The sequence below is a fragment of the Jaculus jaculus genome, chromosome 9 (assembly GCF_020740685.1).
Source record: "Jaculus jaculus isolate mJacJac1 chromosome 9, mJacJac1.mat.Y.cur, whole genome shotgun sequence".
Taxonomy (NCBI): Eukaryota; Metazoa; Chordata; class Mammalia; order Rodentia; family Dipodidae; genus Jaculus; species Jaculus jaculus.
The window spans coordinates 89,295,211-89,320,469 of NC_059110.1; the positions used below are offsets into that span (position 1 = coordinate 89,295,211).

At 42.7% G+C, this 25,259-nt stretch overlaps 1 protein-coding gene and 1 non-coding gene across 2 annotated transcripts in view; both read left to right on the forward strand.

Annotated features, from left to right (window-relative positions):
* Window positions 1–5,384: 5,384 nt before the first annotated feature.
* The window catches only part of Atad5 (ATPase family AAA domain containing 5), a 61,868-nt gene continuing 41,993 nt past the window's right edge, over window positions 5,385–25,259 (forward strand). The window contains exons 1-7 of the mRNA XM_045159182.1: window positions 5,385–5,566; window positions 8,062–9,944; window positions 14,381–14,468; window positions 18,314–18,478; window positions 19,854–19,980; window positions 22,666–22,747; window positions 24,754–24,929. Coding sequence (XP_045015117.1) covers window positions 5,501–5,566; window positions 8,062–9,944; window positions 14,381–14,468; window positions 18,314–18,478; window positions 19,854–19,980; window positions 22,666–22,747; window positions 24,754–24,929 — 2,587 coding nt within the window. The 5' untranslated portion in view covers window positions 5,385–5,500. The remainder of the gene's footprint in view (window positions 5,567–8,061; window positions 9,945–14,380; window positions 14,469–18,313; window positions 18,479–19,853; window positions 19,981–22,665; window positions 22,748–24,753; window positions 24,930–25,259) is intronic.
* Window positions 14,146–14,274, forward strand: LOC123463848. Its single transcript, XR_006639220.1, has one exon. It is a non-coding gene; the product is annotated as a small nucleolar RNA SNORA36 family (small nucleolar RNA).

Sequence of the window (25,259 nt, forward strand, 5' to 3'; positions counted from 1 at the left end):
CCAGGTCCCATATAAGCCAGCTGCACAAGGTGGCACATGCATCTGAATTCGTTTGCAGTGTCTAAAGGCCCTGATACATCCATTCACACTCTTCCCCTTTCTCTGCCTCAAATAAAAATAAATTAAAATGTTAAAAAACGGCTGGAGAGATGGCTTAGCAGTTAAGCGCTTGCCTGTGAAGCCTAAGGACCGGGATTCGAGGCTCGATTCCCCAGGACCCACGTTAGCCAGATGCACAAGGGGGCGCATGCGTCTGGAGTTCGTTTGCAGTGGCTGGAAGCCCTGGCGCTCCCATTCTCTCTCTATCTGTCTCTCTCTCCCTCTCTCTCTGTCACTCTCAAATAAGTAAATAAAAATGAACAAAAAATATTTTAAAAAATGTTTTAAAAATTTAGAAGTGCTGGGCGTGGTGGCGCACGCCTTTAATCCCAGCACTCGGGAGGCAGAGGTAGGAGGATTGCCATAAATTCGAGGCCACCCTGAGATTCCATAGTGAATTCCAGGTCAGCCTGGGCTAGAGTGAGACCCTACCTCGAAAAACAAAAAAAAAACCAAAAAAACAAACAAAAAAAAATTTAGAAGTGAAAGATATTTTTGTCTGCCTTTCCCTTGAAAACCACATATGCTGTCATGCTGGTCTCAATATTTTCTCCACTTGGTCCACCTATATGAGGAAAACTAATTCCTCCCCTGCCAGTGGATTCTCCTAATTTAATCTAAACCCTATCTGATGACCAGCTGGCATCTATCATTGCCACCTCTAGACTCTCTTCCTCTTTGCTAGGAAAAAGAGGAGATTCACTCTTTATTTTTTGTTTTGTTTGTTTTGTTTTGTTCTGTTTCTTAAGATAGGATCTCACTCTAGCCAGGGCTGACCTGGAATTCACTGTATAGTCTCAGGGTGGCCTCAAATTCCTAGCAATTCTCCTAATTCAGCCTCTAAGTGCTGCGATTAAAAGCTTGCTTCACCATTCCTGGAAGGGCTGTAATTTTTTTTTTCTTTACCTCTTTCTTTCTATTTTTCTTTTTCTTTTTCTTTTTGAGTTTTCAAGGTAGGGTTTTGATCTACCCCAAGCTGATCTGGAATTCACTGTGTAGCCTTTGGCTGGCCTTAAACTCATGGTGATCCTTCTACTTCTGCCTCCTGAATTCTGGGATTAAGGGAATGCACCACAATGACTAGCTTCATTTATTTTTATTACTGAGAATTCCATTATATGGCTAGACCCCAGTGTGTTTGTTAACCTATTTTGTGAAAGGATGAGAGGTGAACTGTTGAGTGGTGTTATAAGGAAATTAAATCCCTAAGTATGGGGCTAGAGAGATGGCTTAGTGGTTAAGGTGAATGATTGCAAAGCCTGACAGCCTGGGGTCAATTCCCCAGTAGCCATGTAAAGTCTAATGCACAGTGGCACATGTGTCTTGAGCTCCTTTGCAGTGGCAAGAGGACCTGGCACACCCACTCCCTTCCTCTTTCCCTGAAAATAAATAAATAAAAATATTAAAAATAAATAAATCTGGGGGCTGGAGAGATAGCTCAGCAGTTAAGGAGCTTACCTGAAAAGTCTAATGACTGTAGTTCAATTTCCCAGTACCCACATAGAGCCAGATCCACAAAGCGGTATATGCATCTGGAGTAGTTCCTTTGCAGGGGCCTCCGAGGCCCCGGCACAGCCATTCACTCTGTCTGCCTCTCTTCTATCTTTCTCTCTCTCTCCATGTAAATAAATAGATATTTTTTTTTAAAATCCTGGACTGGATGGACCTGTAAAATATTATACTTATCAAGGCAACCCAGGCCCAGAATGCCAAGTGCAGAATGTTCTCTCTTATACATGGACCCTAGCTACAAACGTTTGGACTTGTATGTGAGTTGGAATAAAACTGAGTAGCAGAGGCCAGTAAGCTGGAAATGGGGCCATAAGGGAGGGAGGAGAGAAGAGGACTGAAGAAGATGATATTGTATATACTTAAGTAGAAGAATAGATTCCTGGGGGTGGAAAGGCCTAAGTGAGGTCAGGGAAAAAGACTGAGTAAAGGAAGAGTGGGGGAGGGTTAATCAAAATCTAAGAGGGTATGAATAAGTCATATGGAAACCTACCTTTTTGGACAATGGCACACCCAGAAGCCATAGATTATTACTGGAAAATGTTCAGTGCCGGGGATGGGATACCTTTCAATGAGTTGTTGGCCAGGGTGGTCCCTGATACTACCTAAAACAATACAGACCATGGCAGAGGCTCTTAGTTTCCCATTGGGAATAGATGGTAAGACCCTATTGCTGAAGATGCCACATACTTGGACTGCGAGGTCACTGAGAAATCTTGCTGGAGCTAAGCTGAAAACATCCTCTATGAACAGCTGACAGAAAGCTGGAAAAAGACATGCTGCATACAGTTCCATGGGACAGAGAGAAGTCACCAGTGAAGATAAACTGCAGAGGATACTGCAAGCCTTGTTTGGCCAGCCAGGACAAATGAGCCAACGGATACAATAGTGGCATGTCTGTTATGGGGGAAACCAACTGTTCTCTAATTGGACTGTAGGCCTGCTCCACAGGAGAGAATATATGCCTGACACTGAAAACCTATGAAGGGGGATGTCATGACACCTAGGGGTGTAATGCCTGCTGGTGTCTGACTAAATTATGCTCACCAAACTGCCTGATAAGCACTTTTCTTAATGCTCATACCCATATATTAATACTACTCTCATTTTTGGTTAAAGAAGTTTCTCTTTTCAGATGGTGGTGACCTCCGGAATGACACAAAAGGCACCATAGTGCTGAGAAGTGACAGAGGGGTACTCAGCACTGAAACATCTCTAGCACACCTTCCAAGGCTTAGGGTCCATTGGGGAAGAGGTGGCAGAAAGAAAGTAAGAGCCAAAGGAAGGGTAGGAGTTCTTACAACACACTTCTTCAAATGGACTGGATATCCATGACCTCACAGTGCCTGACACTACCTACAAAAAAAAAAAAAAAAGAAAAAAAAGTGGCTTTAACCATTGAGTGATCTCTCCAGCCCTATTTATTTGATTATTTCTTTTTCTTTCTTTCTTTGTTTATTTTTTCGAGGTAGTGTCTCACTCTAGCCCAGGCTGACCTGGAATTCACTATGAAGTTTCAGGATGGCCTTGAATTTATAGTGATTCTCCTACTCTGCCTCCCAAGTGGCAGGATGATTGGCATGCATCACCATATCCAACATTTATTTGATTTATTTTTTGTTTTGTTTTTTTGAGGTAGGGTCTCACTCTGGCTCAGGCTGACCTGGAATTAACTATATAGTGTCAGGGTAGCCTTGAACTCACGGCAATCCTCCTAACTCTGCCTCCTGAGTGCTGGGACTAAAGGCATGCGCCACCATGCTCGGCTGTTTGTTTTTTGAGGTAGGGTCTCACTCTAGCCCGGGATGACCTGAAAGTCACTCTGTATTGTCAGGGTGGCCTTGAACTCATGGCTATCCTCTACCTGTGCCTCCCTAGTGCTGGGATTAAATGCATGTGCCACCACACCCAATTTATTTGATTTAAAAAAAAACATTTATTCATTTATTTATTAAAGAGAGAGAGAGACAGAGAGAGAGAGAGAGACAGAGAGAGAGAGAGAACGGGCATGCCAAGGTCTTCAGCCACTACAAATTAATTTCAGACGCATGCGCCACACCTTGTCCATCTGGCTTAGGTGGGTCCTGCGGAATCAAACCTGGTTACTTTGCACCTTAACTGTTAAACTGCTTTTGTTTTGTTTTGTTTTGTTTTTCAAGGTAGGGTTTCACTTTAGCCCAGGCTGACCTGGAATTCACTATGTAGTCTCAGGGTGGCCTCTAACTCATAGTGATTTTCCTACCTCTGTCTCCCTAGTGCTGGGATTAAAGGAATGCACCACCATATCTGGCTTCATTAAGCTGTTTTTTAGTTTATTTTTTTTGTTGTTGTTGTTGTTTTGTTTTTGTTTTTTGAGGTAGGGTCTCATTCTAGCCCAGGCTGACCTGGAATTCACTATGGAGTCTCAGGGTGGCCTTGAATTCTCGGCGATCCTCCTACCTCTGCCTCCCGAGTGCTGGGATTAAAGGCGTGCACTGCCACCCCAGGCTTTAAAATTTTTTTAATTTGTTTGATTTTGAGGCAAGTTCTAAAGCTGTAGCTTAGGTGAGGTGAGCCTGGAGCTTAGCTGGTAAACCATGTTGGCCTCAAATTTGCAGTGGTTCTCCTGCGTCTGTCTTCATAATGCTGAGGTTACAGGCATGTGCCATATGCCCAGTATGTAAATGAGTTGAACAAAAGGACCCTCAATTTATCCAAATCCAAATAGCAAAAACAGTGTTTTGGATAGAAGACTGAAAGCTATCTTCCTCTCCTAAAAAACTTATCTAGTGTCAATTTTCCAAGAAAAAGTAATTAGTACTAATTTCTTTACCTCTTATGCTGAAACACAAATGCCATAGAGAGGATTGAATTACATCAGTCCTTAAAATCAGTTTGTGTAACCGGACTGTTACATGCCATCCAACTAAAACTATGCAAACAAAATTCATTCTATATTTATGCAATTTCAACTTCTACTGGAAAAGTCTAGACAAATCCATTAAAGCAATGAAAAGGAAAAACTGGAATTTTCGTCAGGCAAAACCTGCCAGCTATCCCTTGGGGACTGCGCAGGCACCATTCCCATGAGACGAGACACTGACTTTGGGCTTTCGGTTGCTCTGGAGGACAAAATTCACGAGGGAAAAATATCACTCTAGTACATCCAATTAAGTGCATAATCTCGGGCCCGAGTAGGCGTATGTCTTTGGTAGTACGCTTGCCAAAACATTGTTTTATTTTTGTGTAGTAGGAATGTAATCGCTTCTTTTCCTTTATTTTCTATTTAACACTACTCAAAAAGGTGCTAGCCTCGAGTCCAAGTATTAATATTGCCTCCAAAATGACTAGATAACCTTAGACAACTTACGTTCTCAATGGCAAAACTGAGTGATAGGACAGAAGTCGGAAACTCCCGCCAGGATTTCAAGATGTGATTGGTTCAGCCCCAATGCGGGTTCGCCAAAAGAGTAGTTTGTCCTTTCTGGCTCACCGTCTGCGTAGCCTCCTGAAGCAGCTGTAGGCCCCGCCCCCTACTCTCCGGACGGCGCGAAAACCCAATTGACAAGAACTCCCGCCGAAGACCCGCGATCCGATCTGCATTCTGTCTGCTCTCTCCGACTCGAGTCCCGGTCCCGAGCCGTCAGGCTGGAGCGCCCGTCTTGGGGACACCCTGCACCCTTGCAGGCCGGGCGCCGGGGCCTCGCTGCCCGCGCTTTCTCACCGCCTCTGCTGGCGTTTGGCTCCGCGGGGCTGGGCCCAGCCTTTGCCGGCTTTGAGCTCTTGGGGAGCTGAAGGGGACCCCGCGGTCCAGCTGCTGGCCTGCACTGGAGCGGGCGGCCTCTATGGCCTCCAGCCTGGCCAGGCCCAACCTCGCAAGGTCCTAGAGCTGGGATATTGGGAGGCAGGGAGCATGGTGGGGGTCCTGGCCATGGCGGCAGCTGCAGCTCCCCCTCCCGTGAAGGACTACGAGATTGAGGTGAGGTCGGGTATCTGTCACGTTCCTTTCTTCCTCCGTTGGGGTGAGGATTTGCGGAGTAGGGTGGAAGTTGTTTGCATCTGGGAGCGGAAAGAGGGGACAAGATGATCCACAGCAATACATGTTGTGTGGGACAGTTGCCACAGTGAGTTGTGTGAAGTCCTGACAGATGTGGAATTGGGAGAGATTTGTGGGTTCGCAGTAAGTCGGGACTGGTGAAAAACCTACAGTCCCCAGATGCTGAAATGTCGATAGAGCGTGTTGTTTTCGACTAATGACATGTCACACACATCCCCAGGGTCATGTTTTTGGTTCGTGATATGTAATGTTAGAACTTTGAGGTTGAAAAAGGATCTTTTAAGTTCAAGTAGTCCAATACCTGTTCTAGGAATTCCATTTGGAATGTCATCAAGCGAGGTATTTAAAGAAACAAGGTTCTCAAGCCTGCAGACCTTTCTATAGTGTAGTTAGGAGTATCTGGGACATGTTGATGTCTTATTTTATTTATTCGGTTTCAATGAATGTATGTGGCTCAGTTGGTACAGTGCTTGAACGCCGCAGACCCCAGAGTGTAACAAACACACACACAGCACACATACACACACAGACACACAGCCAGGTGGGGGGGAGACTACAGTAAGCAACCAAAATGCTCTATGCTGTGAAAGTTAGTATCTTTAGTGTAAATGGCTGCTGTATTTATTTTAGCTCCCTCCCCTTTTTTAGACTTTTTTTGTTTTGTTTTGTTTTGTTTTCCGAGGTAGGGTCTTGCTCTAGCCCAGGCTAACCTGGAATTCACTATGTAGTCTCAGGGTAGCCTTGAACTCACAGTGATACTCTTACCTCTCCCTCCCAAGTGCTGAGATTAAAGGTGTGTGCCACCACACCGGCTTCTTTTTTTAAACTTAAAAATATATATATACTTATTTGATAGAGAGAAAGAGGCAGAGAGGGAAGGAGAAAATTGGTGTGTCAGGGCCTCTAGCCATTGCAAATGATCTCCACATGTACCACCTAATGCTTATGTGAGTTTTGGGGAATCAAACCTGGGTCCTTTGGCTTTGTAGATAAGTGCCTTAACTGCTAAGCCATCTCTCCATGCCCTTCCCTTTTTAGTCCAGGCTGACCTGCAATTCCTTACGTAATCTCAGGGTGGCCTCAAACTCTCAGCGATCCTCCTATCTCTGCCTGCCGAGTGCTGGGATTAAAGGCGTGTGCCTTTAAAAAAAAAAATCCATCTGTTTAAAATGTTAGATCTGGGGCTGGAGGCATGGCTTAGTGGTTAAGGCGCTTGCCTGCAAAGCCTAAAGACCCATGTTAAACACTCCAGATCCCACATTAGCCAGACACAAAGGTGAGGCAAGCGCAAGGTCATTCATGTTCACTAGGTGGCACAAGCATCTGGAGTTCGATTGCAGTGGATGAAACCCTGGCATGCCAATTCTCTTATCTCTCTTCTCTCTGACTCTCTTTCTCTTGCTCTATTAAAAAAATAAAATAGAATAAAGAAAGAAAGAAAATGTTAGATCTGGAGGCATGTGAACTTGAGAGGCAGAGGTAGGATGACTTCTGTGTCTTCAAGGCCAGCCTGGAACTATAGAGTGCATTGCAGGTCAGCCTGGGCTACAGACAATACCTCAAAAAAAAAAAAAAAAAAAAAAAAAAAAAAAAGGTTGTTAGAGCCAGGTTTGGTGCACTTGGAAGACAGAGCTATGTAGGAAGATTGCTGTGAGTTCAAGGCCAGCCTAGAACTACAGAGTGAGTTCCAGGTCAGCATGAGCTAGAGCAAGACCCTAACTTGAAAAATCAAACAAATAATACTTATTACAAAAAAAGGGCTAGAGAGATGGCTCAGTGGCTTAGGCGTTTGCCTATGGAACCTGATGACTCAGGTTTGATTCTCCAGTACCCACATAAAGCCAGATGCAGAGGGTGGTACATGCATCTGGAGTTCATTTACAGTGGCCAGATGCCTTGGCATGCACATTCTCTCTATCCTTCTCTTCTCTCTGTCTTTCTCTGCTTGCAAATAAATAAATTAATTAATTAAAAAAGGGCATGGTGGCACAACACTTTAATCCCAGCACTTGGGAGGCAGAGGAAGGAGGATCACCATAAGTTTGAGGCCATCCTGAGACTACAGAGTGAATTTCAGGTCAGCCTGAGCTAGATTGGGACCTTATCTTGGAAAAAAAGGAGGGTGGGCTGGAAAGATGGCTTAGCAGTCAGGCACTTGCCTGTGAAGCCAAAGGACTCGTGTTCGATTCCCCAGTACCCATATAAGCCAGATGCACATAGTGGTACGTGCATCTGGAGTTCATCTGCAGTGACTAAAGGCCATGGTGTGCCTTTTCTCTCTGTCTGTCTCTCTCTCTCTACCTGCCTCTTTCTCTCAAGTAACATAAATAAAAGATGTTAGATCTACATTTATAGGTACCATTTTGCATTATTTTTCTTTCAATAATTGTCCCTTTTTTCTTTGTTTAAATTGCTAGCCATGCAAAAAGCGAAGGAAGGATGAGGACAGCCCTTCATGCAAAACAATTACCAAGTATTTATCACCAACACGGAAGACTACAGACAAGGTTTTTTCTCCACCAAAATCCAGTAATATTCTGCATTATTTTAGAAAGACTTCTCCTACAAGTGAGAAGGTACAATCAGCAAAGGAGTGCAAGATCAAGTCATGTACCTCATCGCTTAGTGATAATAGCAAAGTGTGTAAGACCCCTTTGGAAGTGTTCTCAAATACAGAGTTCAAGAAAACAGGGAAGAGAGTTAATTTATTTCATCAACTGAATTATATGAAAGCTGAGACTGAATCTCCAATTGAAATTAGTAGTGATGATAGTTTAAATGATTTTGTGGAAAGCAGTACCTCTGTTGTTCTTCACAAGAAACACATGGACGTTCTTGCAGAAAGTATTCAGAATCGCACAAACCAGACAAATCCTATGACTTCCAAAAAAAATCCTAAGAAAGGAAATCCTAAACAAGGCACCACACGAAATGATTGCAAAAGCTTGAGAAAAAGGAAGCACAAAGATGTAATAGACCTCTCAAACAATTCACCTTTGGCAAAGGAGGTGATCCTGCCTAAAAAAGATGGTAAAGCTGGTAAACAGACCATGCCTTCCCTGACTCATGAAATGGAGAGTACCTCAGATGATGTAAACTCTAGTGATCAAGGGACTGAAACAGCCCATTTGAATGACAGTACAATAACTGTCTCATATGAAGAATTTTTAAAAAGTCACAATGAAACTAAAGTAGAAGAGGTACCTGACCCTACAGGGTCAATTTGTCTATCTTCTGACACTGTGGACATGATCAAAAGTGGATATACAAGTGAATCAGAAAACTCAGAGATAGCTCAGCAGGTGCACCTAAAGACAGTTACTGTTCTTGCACAAGTTCACCCCACTCCTCCCAAAAAGACAAGGAAAATACCCTCAATTTTTTTGAAACAGAAGCAACTTGAGATGGAGAATAGTCTATCTGATCCGGAAAATGAACAGACGGTTCAGAAAAGAAAATCTAACGTTGTCATACAGGAGGAAGAATTAGAATTGGCAGTGTTGGAAGCTGGAAATGCTGAAGCTGTAAAACCAAAATGCACCTTGGAAGAAAGACAGCAGTTTATGAAAGCATTTAGGCAGCCAGTATCAGATGCGCTTAAAAACGGAGGTAAAAAGTCTATGGATAAACAGAAAGACCTCAGTGACAAATCTTTAAATGAAGAAGGAGATGATTCTAAAAAAATCTTGGAAAATCCCAATATCCAAATAACTTTAAATCATAGCAGTCCACAGTCACACACAGATAAAGGAAGTAAAAAGCTAAAGAAAAAGGGTAAGAAAACTTTAGCTACGAGGGCTACTCCAGGTGAAAACAGAGAAGAAAATACTCCAAAGAAAGATACAGCCTGTTCCTTAAAAGATAAACCAAGTCAAAATAGGCTTAGAATGAGTTTAAGACAAAAGAAATCAGAAGTTTTCAAAAGCAGTACATTATTGAACAGTGAAAGTCTTCTTTGTGAAGGTGGTGCAAGTGATGTCCCTCTAAGAGTTTCTTCTTTCTGTGACAAAACTAAATCATCAAGAAAAACCAGCACACCAATTAAAAATAAGGCTGTACATTGTAGAGCTGAACTTGAAAATAGACTGGTAAATGCTTCCACGCCCAAATCAACTAGGAGGTCTATAAGAAGTAGCAGCACACCTACATCAGCCAGCCTTAGAGGTGCTCATTCTAAAGGTGCGCAGGACACCAGTCCAGTGAAGGCTTCTACTCCCAAAGCATCCAGTGTGTTGGAAAAGCATAGTTTATACACAGCAGAATTGATAACAGTATCCTCTGACTCGGAGAGCCCTATTCGGTAATGTTTTGTTCTTGCTTGAATGTTGTAGCTTTCTACATGCATCACTAGTTAGGAAGGAAAATGCCACAAGCATGGGAGAATATGTATATATATATATACTAGGATAGAGCTGATGTCATTTTATTTTTTCTTTTATTATTATTGCTAATTTTTATTAAGTTATTTGAGAGAGGAAGAGAGAGAGAATCTGCATGCCAGGGCCTCCAGCTGCTGCAGGTGACCTCCAGATGCATGTGCCCCCTTGTGCATCTGGCTTACATGGGCCCCGGGGAATTGTACCTGGGTCCTTTGCCTTTGCAAACAAGTGCCTTAACAACTAAGCCATCTCCCCAGCCCTCTTTTATTTATTTATTTCAAGGCAGCATGTCACTGTGGCCCAGGCTGCCTTGGAATTCCCTATGTAGTCTCAGGTTGGCCTCGAACTCACAGTGATCCTCCTACCTCTGCCTCCCAAGTGCTGGGATTAAAGGCATGTACTACCATGCCCAGCTTCCCCTTACCCTTTTTGGAGGTAGAGTCTTGCTGTACCCAGGGTGACCTGAAACTCACTATGTAGTTATAGGCTAGCCTTGAGTTCACAGTGATCCATTCCCACCCCCTTTTTTTTTCTGATGTAGGGTTTCACTCTAGTCCCGGCTGCCCTGGAATTCACTATGTAGTCTCAGGCTGGCCTCAAATTCACGGTGATCCTCCTACCTCCGCCTCCTGAGTGCTGGGATTAAAGGCATTTGCCACTATGCCTGGCCCCTGCTCTTTATTTCTTGATTATTAGTTTTTAAGTGTATGTGGTCCTGAGGATTGAACCTAGGGTTCACAAAAGCCAGGTGAGTTCTTTATCACTGAGTTACATCTATACCATCCTTTTTTTTTTTTTTTCTAGGTAGGATCTCACTCTAGCTCAGGCTGACCTGGAATTCACTATGTAGTGTCAGGGTGGCCTTGAACTCACAGTAATTCTTCTATCTTTGCCTTCATAGTGCTGGGATTAAAGGTGTGTGGCACCATGTCCAGCTTTTTTTTTTTTTTTTCCTTGTTTTTTGAGGTAGGGTTTCATTCTAGTCCAAGCTGACCTAGAATTCACTATGTAGTCTCAGGCTAGCTTCAAACTCACATTGATCCTCCTACTTTGCCCTCCTTAGTGCCTAGGTTAAAGGTCTGTGCTACCATGTCTGGCCCTTTGTTTTGAAATCGGTTCCTAGTAGATTGCCCAGCCTTAAATTTCCTCTGTAGTTCAGCCAAGCCTTAAATTTGCTATCTTCTAGCCTTAGACTTTCAAGTACCTGGGATTGCAGACCTGTGTCACTAGGCCTGACTTGTTTGTTTTAAGACTGGTTTCTTAGAGAAGCCCAGGTTGGCTTAGAACTCACTGTGTAGCCCAATCTTTCTGCCCTAGCCTCCTGAGTGCTAGGATTATATGGTTGAATCACTATGTGTGGATTTCTTTCTTTCTTTCTTTCTTTCTTTTTTTTTTTTTTTTTTTGGTTTTTCGAGGTAGGGTCTCACTCTAGCACAGGCTGACCTGGAATTCACTGTGGAGTCTCAGTGTGGCCTCGAACTCACAGCAATCTTCCTACCTCTGCCTCCCGAGTGCTGGGATTAAAGGCGTGCGCCACCATGCCCGGCTGGATTTATTTCTTTAGACATGGTCATACTACATATACCAGGTTGGTTTCAGACTGAAAATCCTTCTGCTCTAACTTCCTAAGTGCTGGGATTGCTTGTGTACACCACACCTGGCTAATGTAGTGGATTCATTTAAAAAAGATGACAGATGGGCTGGAGAGATGGCTTAGCAGTTAAGGTGCTTGCTTGTGAAGACTAGGGACTCATGTTTAACTCTCCAGGTCCCATGTAAGCCAGATGCATGAGGTGACACAAGCATGCAAGGTTGCAGATGTGTACAAAGTAGTGCATGTGTCAGGAGTTTGATTGCAATGGCTAGAGGCCCTGGCACGCCAATTCTCTCTCTCTCATTAAAAAAAAAAAAAAAACAAGCCAGGTATGGTGGTGCATGCCTTTAATCCTAGCTCCCAGTAGGCAGGAGGATCACTGCGAGTTTGAGGCCAGTCTGGGACTACAAAGTGAGTCCCAGGTCAGCCTAGGCTACAGTGAGACCCTACTTTAAAATAAAACAATGGGCTGGAGAGATGGCTTAGCGGTTAAGCGCTTGCCTGTGAAGCCTAAGGACCCCGGTTCGAGGCTCGGTTCCCCAGGTCCCACGTTAGCCAGATGCACAGGGGGCGCACGTGTCTGGAGTTCGTTTGCAGAGGCTGGAAGCCCTGGCGCACCCATTCTTTCTCTCTCACTCTATCTGTCTTTCTCTCTGTGTCTGTCGCTCTCAAATAAATAAATAAATAAAAACTAAAAAAAAAAAAAAAAAGAAAAGAAAACAAAAACCAGTGGGGGGGAGGGAAGGAATTACCATGGGGTATTTTTTTATAATCATAGAAAATGCTAATAAAAATTAAAAATTAAAAAAATTTTAAAAAACTTATATTATTAGATAAACTGACCAATATATGATGAAATTTGCATACTACTACTGTCTAATGTAAGAATTATCCTAGCCAGGTGTGGTGGTGCAAGCCTTTAATCCCAGCACTCAGCAGAGGTAGGATCGCTATGAACTGGAGGCCATCCTGAGACTACTTAGTGAGATCCAGGTCAGCCTGAGCTAGAGCAAGATCCTGCCTCGGAAAACAACAAAAAAAAAAAAAAAAAAGGAATTATCCTAAATTCTATAAGAATTATTTTCACTTATTAAATTATCTATTTGAGAGAGAGAGAGAGAGACAGAGAATGGGTACAACAGGGCCTCTAGCCACTGCAAAAAACTCCAGAGTCAATGTGCCACCATGTGCATCTGGCTTAAGTGGGTACTAGGAAAGTGAACCTGGGCCCATAGGCTTTGCAGGCCAGCGCCTAATACCATCTTTTCAATCCAAGATTTTTTCTTTTTCAAGGTAGGGTCTCGTTCTAGCCCAGGCTGACCTGGAATTCACTAAGTAGTCAGGGTGGCCTCCAATTCATGGCAATCCTATCTCTGCGGAGTGCTGGGATTAAAGGCATGCGCCACCACGCCTGTTTTTTTGTTTTTGTTTTTGGTAGTGTCTGCTTCTAACCCAGGCTGACCTGGAACCTATCCTACTTCTGTCCCCTGGGTGCTGGGACTAAAGTTGTGCATTACTACGGCCAGTGAGAATTTTTTTTTTTTTTTTTTTGAGGTAGGGTCTCAGTGTAGTCTAGGGTGATCTGGTATTTACTCTGTAGCTCCAGCATGGCTTCAAACTCACAGTGATCTGCCTACCTCTGCGTCCCAGGTGCTGGGATTAAAGTCGTTTACCACTTTGACGAGCAAGAATTGTTCACTCTGGCCCAGGCTGTCACTAAACTCATGGTGATCCTCCTACCTCTGCCTCCCGAGTGCTGGGATTAAAGGCATATGCCACCATGCCTGGCAAGAATTTTTTTTTTTCTCATGTTTTAAAATTAGGTTCAGGAGCTGGATAAATGGCTTAGTGTTTAAGCACTTGCCTGCAAAGCCAAAGGGCCCAGGTTCAATTCCCCAGGACCCACATAAGCCAGATGCACAAGGGCACATGCATCTAGAGTATGTTTGCAGTGGCTGGAAGCCCTGGTGCACCCATTCTCTTTCTGTCTCTTTTTTTTTTTTTTTAATTTAAAATGTAAATTCCTATGTAGTTTCAAGGAATTCTTTTTTTAATTTTTAAAATTTTTATTTATTTATTTGAGAGTGACAGACAGAGGGAAGAGGCAGATAAAGAGAGAGAGACAGAATGGGCACACCAGGGCCTCCAGCCTCTGCAAACGAACTCCAGACGCGTGTGCCCCCTTGTGCATCTGGCTAATGTGGTTCCTGGGGAATCGAGTCTCAAACCGGGGTCCTTAGGCTTCACAGGCAAGCGCTTAACCACTAAGCCATCTCTCCAGCCCTCTCTCTGTCTCTTTCTCTCTCTCCTTGCCTATTTCTCCCAAATAAATAAGGAAAAATGAAGTCTTAAAAAAAAAAAAAGCCGGACATAGTGGCACACACCTTTAATCCCTGCACTAGGGAGGCAGAGGTAGGAGGATTGCTGTGAGTTTGAGGCCATCCTGCAGCTACTTAGTGAATTCCAGGTCAGCCTGGGCTAGAGTGGACCCTAACTTGGAAAAAAGAAGAAAAAAAATAGTAGGTCCATTCCAAAGTGTTGAGTTCAGGTCAGGATAACTTTCCTGGTCTGTTAATTAAGCTTTGGGACATTGAAGTTGGCCCAGGGAGATGACTGAATAGAAAGTACTTCTATTCACTTCCTTCTTGCCTACACTATACAAATAAAAAAATAAAATTGGGCCCAGAACATAGTGTGTTTCCTTAACTCAGAGTCTTAAACATTATGAGAATGTTTCTAAATGTCTGTCTTTGTTGTTTTCAGAATGAAATTCACCAGAATTAGTATTCCTCAAAAGTCTAAGAAGAAAAGATCTAAGAAATCTGAAGCAACAGATGGAGATCTTAGAAAGGTAATTAAAATATTGAAGTCCTCTAAGCTGGGTGTGGTGGTACACGCCTTTAATTCCAGCACTGGGGAGGCAGAGGTAGGAGGATTGCTGTGACTTGGAGGCTACCCTGACGCTACATAGACACTACATAGTGAATTCCAGGTCAGCCTGGACTAGAGTGAGACCCTACCTTGAAAAAAAATAATAGGCTGGAGAGGTGGCTTAGCAGTTGAGGTGATTGCCTGCAAAGCCTAAGGACCCAGGTTCAACTCCCACATAAAGCCAGATACACAAGGTGGTACATGGGTCTGGAATTTGCAGTGACTAGAGGCCCTGGTGTGCCCACTCTCTCTCTCTAAAATAAATAAATAAGGGCTGGAGAGATGGCTTAGCGGTTGAGCGCTTGCCTGTGAAGCTTAAGGACCCCTGTGGAGGCTTGGTTCCCCAGGACCCATTTAAGTGAGGTGCACAAGGATGCGCATGCATCTGGAGTTTGTTTGCAGTGGCTGGAGGTCTTGGTGCGCCCATTGTCTATTTGTCTTCCTCTTTCTCTCTCTGTCTGTCTTTCGCTGTCAAATAAATAAATATAAATAAATGTATTTAAAATAAATAAGTAAAATATGTATTAAAAAAAGGAACCACATTTCTATTGGAAGTAATAAGTCAAAAGAAGATGCAGGGCTGGAGAGACGGCTCATCAGTTAAGGTGCTTGCCTGCAAAGCCTAAGAACCTGGATTTGATTCCTCATCACCCGTGTAAAGCCAGGTGCAATGGTTGCACATGCACCTGGAGTTTGTTTGCAGTGGATAGAGGACCTGGCGCACCCATTTATTTTCTCTCTCATAAATAAATAAATAGGCCAGGTGTGGTGGCATCCACCTTTAATCCCAGCACTGGGGAGGCAGAGGTAGGAGAATCACCATGAGTTCAAGGCCACACTGACAACACATAGTGAATTCCAGTTTAGCTTGGGCTAGAGTGAGACCCTATCTCAAAAAACCAAAAAAGGGGGCTGGAGAGATGGCTTAGCATTTAAGCGCTTGCCTGTGAAGCCTAAGGACCCCGGTTCAAGGCTTGATTCCCCAGGACCCACGTTAGCCAGATGCACAAGGGTGCCATTATGTGCATCTGGCTTGCATGGATTCTAGGAAACTAAATCTGGGTCCTTAGGCTTTGTAGGTAAGAACTTAACTGCTAAGCCATCCCCAGCCTTTTTCTTTTTAATTTAATTTAATTTTTATTTTATTTATTTGAGAGAGAGAGAGAGAGAATGGGAGCAACAGGGCTGTCAGCCACTGCAAACAAACTCTAGACACATGTGGCACCTTGTGGAGTTGGCTAAATTGGGAATGGGTCCTGGGGAATCACACCTGGGTCCTTTGGCTTTGCAGGCAGACATCTTGAGTGCTAAGCCATTTCTCCATCCCTTTTTTTTTTTTTTTTGATTTTTTTTTTAGTCTTTTCAAGATAGGGTCTCACTCTAGCCCAGGCTTACCTAGCATTCACTCTGTAGTCCCAGGCTGGCGTTGAACTCATGGTGATCCTCCTATCTCTGCCTCCCTTGTGCTGGGATTAAAGATGTATGCTATGCCATCATACCCAGCTCTTCAGGTTAAGGTCTGGCTCTAGCCCAGGCTGACATGGAATTTTTTGTATTTACTTATTTATTGAGAGAGAGAGAAAGAGGCAGATAGAGAGAATGGGGACACCAGGGCCTCTAGCCACCAAAAACCAACTCCACATGCATGTGCTACCTTATGCACCTGGCTTACGTGGGTCCTGGAGAATCAAACCTGGGTCCTTTGGCTTCACAGGCAAGAACATTAACCACTAAATCATCTCTCCAGCCTGTGCTGACCTGTAATTTACTCTGTATACTCAGGGTGGCCTTGAACTCATGGTGATCCTACCTCTGCCTCCCAAGTGCTAGAATTAAAGGCATGTGCCACTATGCCCAGCCAGGTGGCCTTTGTTTTTTGTTTGTTTTTGTTTTTTGAGGTAGTATCTCACTCTAGACCAAGTGGACTTGGAATTCACTATGTAGTCTCAAGAGGAGTGTGCTGCCTTCTTAGATTTTTTTTTGTTGTTATTTTTATTTATTTATTTGAGAGCGACAGACAAAGAGGCAGAGAGAGAGAGAGAGAGAGAGAGAGAGAGAGAGACAGAGAGATAATGGGCGCGCCAGGGCCTCCAGCCACTGCAAATGAACTCCAGATGCGTGCGCCCCCTTGTGCATCTGGCTAACATGGGTCCTGGGGAGTCGAGCCTTGAACCAGGGTCCTTTGGCTTCACAGGCAAGCACTTAACCGCTAAGCCATCTCTCTAGCCCCCTTCTTAGATTTTGATTAGTTCTCCCCCCACTTTTCCTTTACTCAGTCTCTTGCCATGATCTCACTTAGGCCTTTCTATCCCCATTAATCTGTTCTTCTACTTACATATATAAAATACCATCCTATTAAGTCATCCCTCCCTCCCTTTCTATTTCCTTTATATCCCCTTTCTAGCTTACTGGCCTCTGCTGCTGAGTTGTATTCCAACTCACATAGAAGTCCAATCATTTGTAGCTAGGCCAGCTTGGTGCTATAGAGTGAATTTTAGATTACCCTGGGCTAGAGTAAGATCTTACCTCAAAAAAAAAAAAGGAACAGGGCTGGAGATATGTCTTCGTGTTTTAGGCACTTGCCTGTGAAGCCTAAGGATGCAGGTTTGAGTCCCCAGGACCCACAGAAGCCAGATGTACAAGCTGGTGTATGCAGCTGTAGTTTGTTTGCAGTGGCTAGAGGCCCTGGGGTGCCCATTCTCTCTCCCCCTTCTGCTTCTTTCTCTCTCTTTCTTTCAAATAAATTAATAATTTTTTTTTTTAAGGGAGGAAGAAAGAAAAACCAGATTTAGGTTTTCATTGTTTCTTGTTTTCTTTTTTTTTCCAAGATAAGGTTTCTAGCCTTGGATGACCAGGAACTCACCCTGTAGTCCCAGGTTGGCCTGGAACTCACAGGGATCCTCCTACTCTGCCTGCTTCAAGGGCTAGGATTTCAGATGTGTGCTCCCACACCTGGCTTCAAATTTTGTATAGAGCTGAGGATAACCATAAGTTCCCAGTCCTCCTGCTTATGCCTCCCTAGTGCTGAGATCATAGACATATGCCTACTCAGACCATTGTATACAGTAACTAGTTGAATTGCCAGGTATGGTAGCAGAAGTGGGAGGATTGCTGTGAGTTGAAGGCCACCCTGCGATTACATAGTGAATTCTAGGTCAGCCTTGGCTAGAGTGAGACCCTACCTTAAAATAAACAAACAAACAAAACAGTCAAACTATAACTCCATACATGTGCAATTAAGTCAAGAATTGAATAATCTCTTTGTTGATTATTGTTATTTATGTGTATATGGTCACATGCATGTGCATAGGAGTGTTCATATGTGTGTATGTGAGTGTGTTATGAGGCCAGCTGTTGCATCTTCTTTTACTCTCCAACTGTGGCAGGGTCTCTCACTTGAACTTACAGCTCACTGACATGACTACTCTGGCTAGCTTGCTTTAGGGATCTCGTGTCTTCACCTCTGTCACTGGGATTGGTTATTTTTTTATTTGTTTGTTTGTTTGGTTTTTCAAGGCAGCATCTTACTCTAGCCCAGGCTGACCTGGAGTTTACTATGTAGTCTCAGGGTGGCCTGGAACTCACAGTGATCCTCTTACCTCTGCCTCCAAGTGCTGAGATGAAAGGTATGCATCACCATGCTTGGCAGTTGGTTGGTTATTAATGTGATTTCAAATAAATTTTTTGTTATATATATATATTTTTTCCTATTGTTAAATAAAATAAATGCTGTGGTATAAATCAATAGTCCAAATTTTTATCTAGGTGAGTAATACTTCAAAAAATATATCAAAAGCAAAACAGTTGGTTGAAAAAGCAAAGGCTTTACACATCAGTAGATCAAAAGCTACCGACGAACTGGTGATACCTTTAAGGCGTTCCTCCAGACATCAGACACTTCTCGAGAGGAAGAAATCCCCAGAGACAGATGTAAGTACTAATATTATCTGTTGATGTAAATTTTGTAGTGTTTTGCTTTTATACTGGAGAAGGAAATCATTACAAAGCTATAAGATCTCATTGTATGGCAGCCTTGAAGAGGTAGAAAGAATATTGTTTTCAGTTCTCTTTAAAGTGTTTGTCGAGTGCTGAAGAGATGGCTTAGCAGTTAAAGGTGCTTGCCTATGAAGCCTAAGGACCCACGTTCTGTTCTCCAGATCCCACGTTAGCCAAATGCACAAAAGTGAGGCAAGCACATGGTCACACATGCCCACTAGGTGATGCAAGCATCTGGAGTTCAATTGTGGTAGCTGAGACCCTGGTGCACCAGTTCTCTCTCTCTCTCTCTCTTTTGCTCTCTCTAAAAAAAGAAAGTTTTGTTGAGCCAGGCATTGTGGCATATGCCTTTATTCCTAGTACTTGGGAGGCAGAGGTACAAGTATCACTGTGTGTTCAAGACCAGCCTGAGACTACATAGTGAATTCCAAGTCACCCTCAGCTAGAGCAAGACCCTACCTCCCAAAAAAAAGTGTTTGTCTCCCTTTTGTTTACAGATTACAGTCTGAATCTTCCTCATGTCACTCAGGATTATTATTATTATTGTTGTTATTATTTTTAAGGTAAGGTCTCACTCTAGCCCAGGCTGACCTAGAATTCATTCTGTAATCCCAGGCTGGTCCCAGTGTATTGTGATCCTCCTACCTCTCTCACCATACCCAGCTTGTTTCTTTTCTTTTGTCTGTTTTGGTTTTTCAAGGTAGGGTCTAGATCTTGCCCACGCTGACCTGGAATTCGCTATGTAGTCTCAGGCTGACCTCAACCTCATGGCAGTCCTCCTACATCTGCCTCCTGAGTGCTGGGATTAAAGGTGTGTGCCATCACACCTGGTAGGGAGAGAGATAATGGACATAGCAGGGCCTCTAGCCACTAAAAATGAATTCCAGATATAAGTACTACTGTGGGCATCTGGCTTTACATAGGTGCTGGGGAATTGAACTTCAGTCATTAAGCTCAAGTTCTAGTTGTTAAGCTTTGTTTGAAAATGCCTTAACTGCTGAGCCATCTTTCCAGCCTCCAAATTAAAAAGTTATGCTGAAGTTGCTAAACTCTGCAGTAAGAAGGAATCTGCTATCTGAAATTGTGAAGGAAAAAAGTTCTTTTTAGTTTTACTTGTCATGCCTCAATCTGCAAAAGGTATAGCCACAGTATGTGATGGGGTTTGTCATACAGAAAAATAATCTAGCATATTTAGGGATCAGAACAATATGAGGTTTTAAGCATTCACGGGGATTATGGAATGTATTTCCTGTATATAAGGTTGAGTGCCATATTAAGGTTGGTTTTTTTTTTCTCGTTTTTATTTTAGGATTCTGTAATAGTAATAGATTCAAGTCCTTCCTCTTCACAGCAATCAGAGGAAAATCAGAAGAAACTTCCCTGTTTGAATGACATACTAGGAAAAAAACTTAACCAGCCTTCTAAAAATGTATCTGGTAATCAGATTTAATACTATCTATGATGAATAGGAGAATGCTTGGGTGTTATTCTGAGTGTGCTCTCTTATAAGATGGAATTTTTACCTTTATTTTTATTTATTTATTTTTTAATTTTAATTTTTTGGTTTTCCGAGGTAGCATCTCGCTGTAGCCCAGGCTGGCCTAGAATTCACTGTGTAGTCTCAGGGTGGCCTGGAACTCACAGCAATCCTCTTACCTCTGCCTCCCGAGTGCTGGGATTAAAGGCGTGTGCCACCATGCCCGGCTTCTTTATTTTATTGATTTATTTATTTACTTTGTTTTTTGAGGCAGGGTCTCACTCTAGCCCAGGGTGATCTGAAATTCACTCTGTAGTCTCAGGGTGGCCTCAAACTCACAGCAATCCTCCTACCTCTGCCTCCCAAGTGCTGGGATTACAGGCATGTACCACCATGCCCTGCTCTTTATTTTTATTATTGACAACTTCCATAATTAAACAATAAACCATGATAATTCCCTCCCCCCTTACTTTCCCCTCACAATTCCACTCTCCATCATATCCCCTTTACTCTAAATCATTCTCTTTTATTTTATTTATTTATTTATTTTGGTTTTCTAAGGTAGGGTCTCACTCTAGCTCAGGCTGACTTAGAATTCACTATGTATTCTCAGGGTGGCCTTGAACTCTTGGCGATCCTTCTACCTCTGCCTCCCGAGTGCTGGGATTAAAGGCGTGCGCCACCACACCTGGCTTTTATAATTTTTTTTAAAATTCATTCTCTTTTATTTTGATGTTATCATCTTTTCCTCCTATTATAATAGTCTTGTGTAGGTAATGCCAGGCACTGCCAGGTCATAAATATCCAGGCCATTTTGTGTCTGAAAAAGCACACTGTAAAGAACCCTACCTTTACTTTGACTCTTACATTCTTTCTGCAACCTCTTCTGCAATGGACCCTGAGGCTTGGAAGGTGTAATAGATATGTTTCAGTGATGAGCACTCTTCTGTCACTTTTTCTCAGCACTGTGGCACCTTTTGAGTCATCCCAAGGTCACTGCCATTTGAAGAGAAGCTTCTGTAACCAAAAGTGAGAGTAGCACTAATACATGGGTATGAATATTAGGGAAAGTGCTTACCAGGCAATGTGGTGAGCATAGTGTATGCATTTAGCCAGACAGCAGCAGACATTACACCCCTAGGGCTCATGAGTTCCCCTGTTACAGGTTTTCAGTATCAAGCATGTATTCTCCCATGGAGCAGGCCTCCAGTCCAATTAGAGAGCAGTTGTTTTCCTCCATAACAGACATGCCACTATTGCACCTGTTATCATTTGGCCTGTCTGGCCTGTCTTAAGGCTTACAGTGTCCATTGTTGTTTATCTCCACTGGTGACTTCTCATGCAGCCTAGTTTTTAAATTTTTAAAATTTTATTTTATTTTTTTTTTTTTACTTATTTATTTGAGAGCGACAGGGGAGGGGGGGGAGAATGGGCACAGCAGGGCACCAGATGCATGTGCCCCCTTGTGCATCTGGTGAACATGGGTCTGGGGAATCAAACCTCGAACCGGAGTCCTTAGGCTTCACAGGCAAGGGCTTAACTGCTAAGCCATCTCTCCAGCCCCAACAGCCTAGTTTTTACCAGCTTTCTGTCAGCCGGTCTACAGGGAGGAAATTTTTAGCTCAATGAGGCATGTGCCACCATACCCAGCTAAATTTGTTTTTGACCATATTATAATTTATTCTATTTTGTTATACCTATTTAGCCTTGACTAAGTTAAGGGTTGCCAAGTTTTACTGACCATCAAAATTATATGGATAGGGTTGGGGAGATTGCTTAATGGTTAAGGTGCTTGCTTACAATGCTTGAAGACCTAGGTTCAAATTCCCAGGTCCCATGTAAAGCCAGATGCACAAGCTGACAATGTATCTGGAATTTGTTTCTAGTAGTAAGAGGCCCTGGTGTGCTCCCTGTGTCTCTTTCTCCATCTCCTTTGCTCTCTCTTTCACTGCTTGAAAATAAATACTAAATAAATAATTTTAAAAACTTATCTGGAGCCAGGCATTGTGGTGCACACCTTTAATCTCAGCACTTGGCAGGCAGAGGTAGGAGGATCGCCATGAGTTCAATGCCACCCTGAGACTACATAGTGAATTTCAGGTCAGCCTGGGCTAGAATGAGACTACCTTGAAAAACAAAAAAGTTTAGTTATTTATCTGGAAATATTCACATATTGAACATATTGAGAATGTCTCTAGAGGCCTAGTAGTGGGTTATGGGGAATTTTAACTATAGAAGAAAGTTACATGTGAGATTCTCATATTTGATATTTCCAGGTTGATGTAACAGATTATTGTATAGTCATTTCTTTTTCAAGGAAGGGTCTTGCTCTATCCCAAGCTAACTTGGAATTGTTATTTATTTATTTGAGAGAGAGAGGCAGAGGGAGAAAAAGAGAGAGATAATGGGTGTGCCAGGGCCTCCATCAGTTGCAAACAAACTCAAGGTGCATGTGCCACCTTGTGCATCTAGCTTATGTGGGACCTGGGAAATCGAACCATGGTCTTTTGGCTTTACAAGCAAGCACCTTAACCACTAAGCTATTTCTCCAGCCTGAGATGGTAAGTATTTAATCCTAGCATAAGTATTTCTCTTTTTTTAAAAAAACTTTTCTTGTGCTTTTCTTTTTCTTTTTGTCTCTAAGGAAAAATGAAAGTTGCTCCTTTATTTCTTGCTAAAAAGGCTCAAAAAACAGCAAATCCTGTCCTTGATTTTGATGACAGCAGGTCAGTCTAATATAAATATTTAAATGTCAAAAGGTTGTATAGAATGCATTTTGTCTTCATTTATTTTCCACTGAGAAAACATGTAAATTATCAACTTGAAGCTTAAATAGGTCCATTTTAGAAGATGACTAATTGATGATGCTTCCAGTGCAGTTGATGGTCCTTTTTTTTTTTTTTGTAAATGCTTTGCCAGTTGTCTCATAAAATAGTAAAATAATAATAATAATAACAATGCAAACCAAAGTATAAAACTTTATGAACATCATTCAATAAATACTTAAATACCTACCTGGGGTTGGAAAGATGGCTTAAAGCTTAAGGTACTTGCTTGTAATGCCTAACAACCCAGGTTCGATATTTCAGTACCCATGTAAAATAAGTTGCACAAAGAGGTGCATGTATCTGGAGTTCATTTGCAATGGGTAGAGGCCCTGGCACACCCATTTTCTCTCCTTTCAAATTAGATAAAATACTTAAATATCTATATGGTACCCAGTACTCAGGCTATTATGGGGATAGAAAAGACACATTTCCTACAGTCTATATGGAAGACAGACCCTAATTAAACATTAATTGGCTTAACATATGAAAATTGACACAAGACCAAGAAGTGCAACTATTTTTTTTTTTTTTTTTTTTGTCCCTGAGGTAGGGTTTCACTCTAGCTCAGGCTGACATGGAATTCACTATGTTTTCTCAGGGTGGCCTCGAACTCACAATGATCCTACTACCTCTGCCTCTTGAGTGCTGGGATTAAAGGTGTGTACCACCACGCCCGGCTAAGTACAACATTTTATTAGCTCATATTTGGGTGTTTTTGGACATTTCCAATGAAAACACCTGAATTCTGAGGGAAGAGCAGCAGTTCATCAGAGAAGGAGCAGTGTTCCAGCCCAAGCGAAGTATCTGCAAAATATGTGTAGGAAATACCATACTGAAAGAGTGCTAATGTGACTTGAACACTGAGAGCAAAGGAGGAATGTGAGGAATGGACAAGTGGGAACCAGCCAATCTGGAACCTTGGAAGCCAAGTTAAAAAATATGCTAAGTAGCTGGGTGTGGTGGCGCATGCCTTTAATCCAGCGCTTGGGAGGCAGAGGTAGGAGGATTGCCATGAGTTTGAGGCTACTCTGAGACTACATAGTGAATTCCAGGTCAGCCTGGGCTAGGGCGAGACCCTACCCTGAAAAAAAACAGGAAAAAAAAAAAGTGCTATGAGGAACCTGGAGAGGTGGCTCAGGAGTTAAAGTCACTTGCTTGTAATGTCTGATGGCCCAGTTTGATTTCCTAGAACTCATGTAAAGCCAGATGCACAAAGTAGCACATGCATCTGGAGCTCATTTGTAATGGCAAGAGGCCCTGTTCACACATATACACTTTCTCTCAAATCAATTAAAAAATATATATGAATTTGCTAAGAGGCCTAGGCTATAGCGCTGTTGATAGAATGCTTGTGTAGCATGGACAAAACCCTAGTTTTGATTTCCATTACCAGATAAACCAGAAGAGAAAACCAGACTCACTTAAAAAATATATATATTTGAGAGAAACAGAATGGGTGTGCCAGGGCCTCTAGCCACTGCAAACTCCAGATACATGTGCCACTTGTGCATCTGGTTTATGTAGGTCCTGGAGAATTTAACCTGGATCCTTAGGCTTTGCAGGCAAGCACTTTAACTGCTAAGACATCTCATCAGCCCAGAAAAATACTTTTATTTATGTATTTGCAAGGGGAGAGAGAGGGGGGGGGAAAGAGAGAGAAAGAGAATGGGTACACCAGGGTCTTTTGCCCCTAAAGAAACTCCACATGCATGTTCTATTTCATTCACCTGGCATTATGTGGGCACTGGGGATTTGAACCCAGGCTGTCAAGCTTTGTAAGCAAGCACCTTTGACCGCTGAGTTATCTCTCTAACCCCAAATTAAAAATTAAAATTTATTTCCAAGTTTAATTCCTTTAAGTGTTTATAACATTTGCTTTTGTTTTCAAATCATTTTCTTCAAAGTCAAGATAAATCTCAGGATTGTGATGTACAATTTAAAGCAAGACGGGATTTTCTAATGAGTGGTTTGCCAGATTCTTTGAAACGACGAATTGCAAAGAAAGCTGCTGCTCTGGATGTGTACAATGCCGTGAGTACCAGTTTCCAGAGAGTGCTCCACGTGCAACAGCAGGATGAGGGTAAGTTTAGTATTAAGTATTTATTTTGATTTATATAGGTGTTTTTTTTTTTCTTTTTTTCAGACAAGGACTTACCATGTAGCCCAAGATGGCCTGAACCTAATACCAATCTTCCTGCCTTAGCCTCTTGTGCACTGGGATTATAAGCATGAGCCACCACGCCCAGGGTGAATATTTATTGTTAACCTCTTAGATGTAATACGAAACGATGTGAGGTGGTTGTTAAAACAGAGGCCTTGGGCTGGCAGGATTGCTTAGCAGTTAAGGCACTTGCCTACAAAGCCAAAGGACCCAGGTTCAATTCCGTAGGACCCATGTAAGCCATATGCA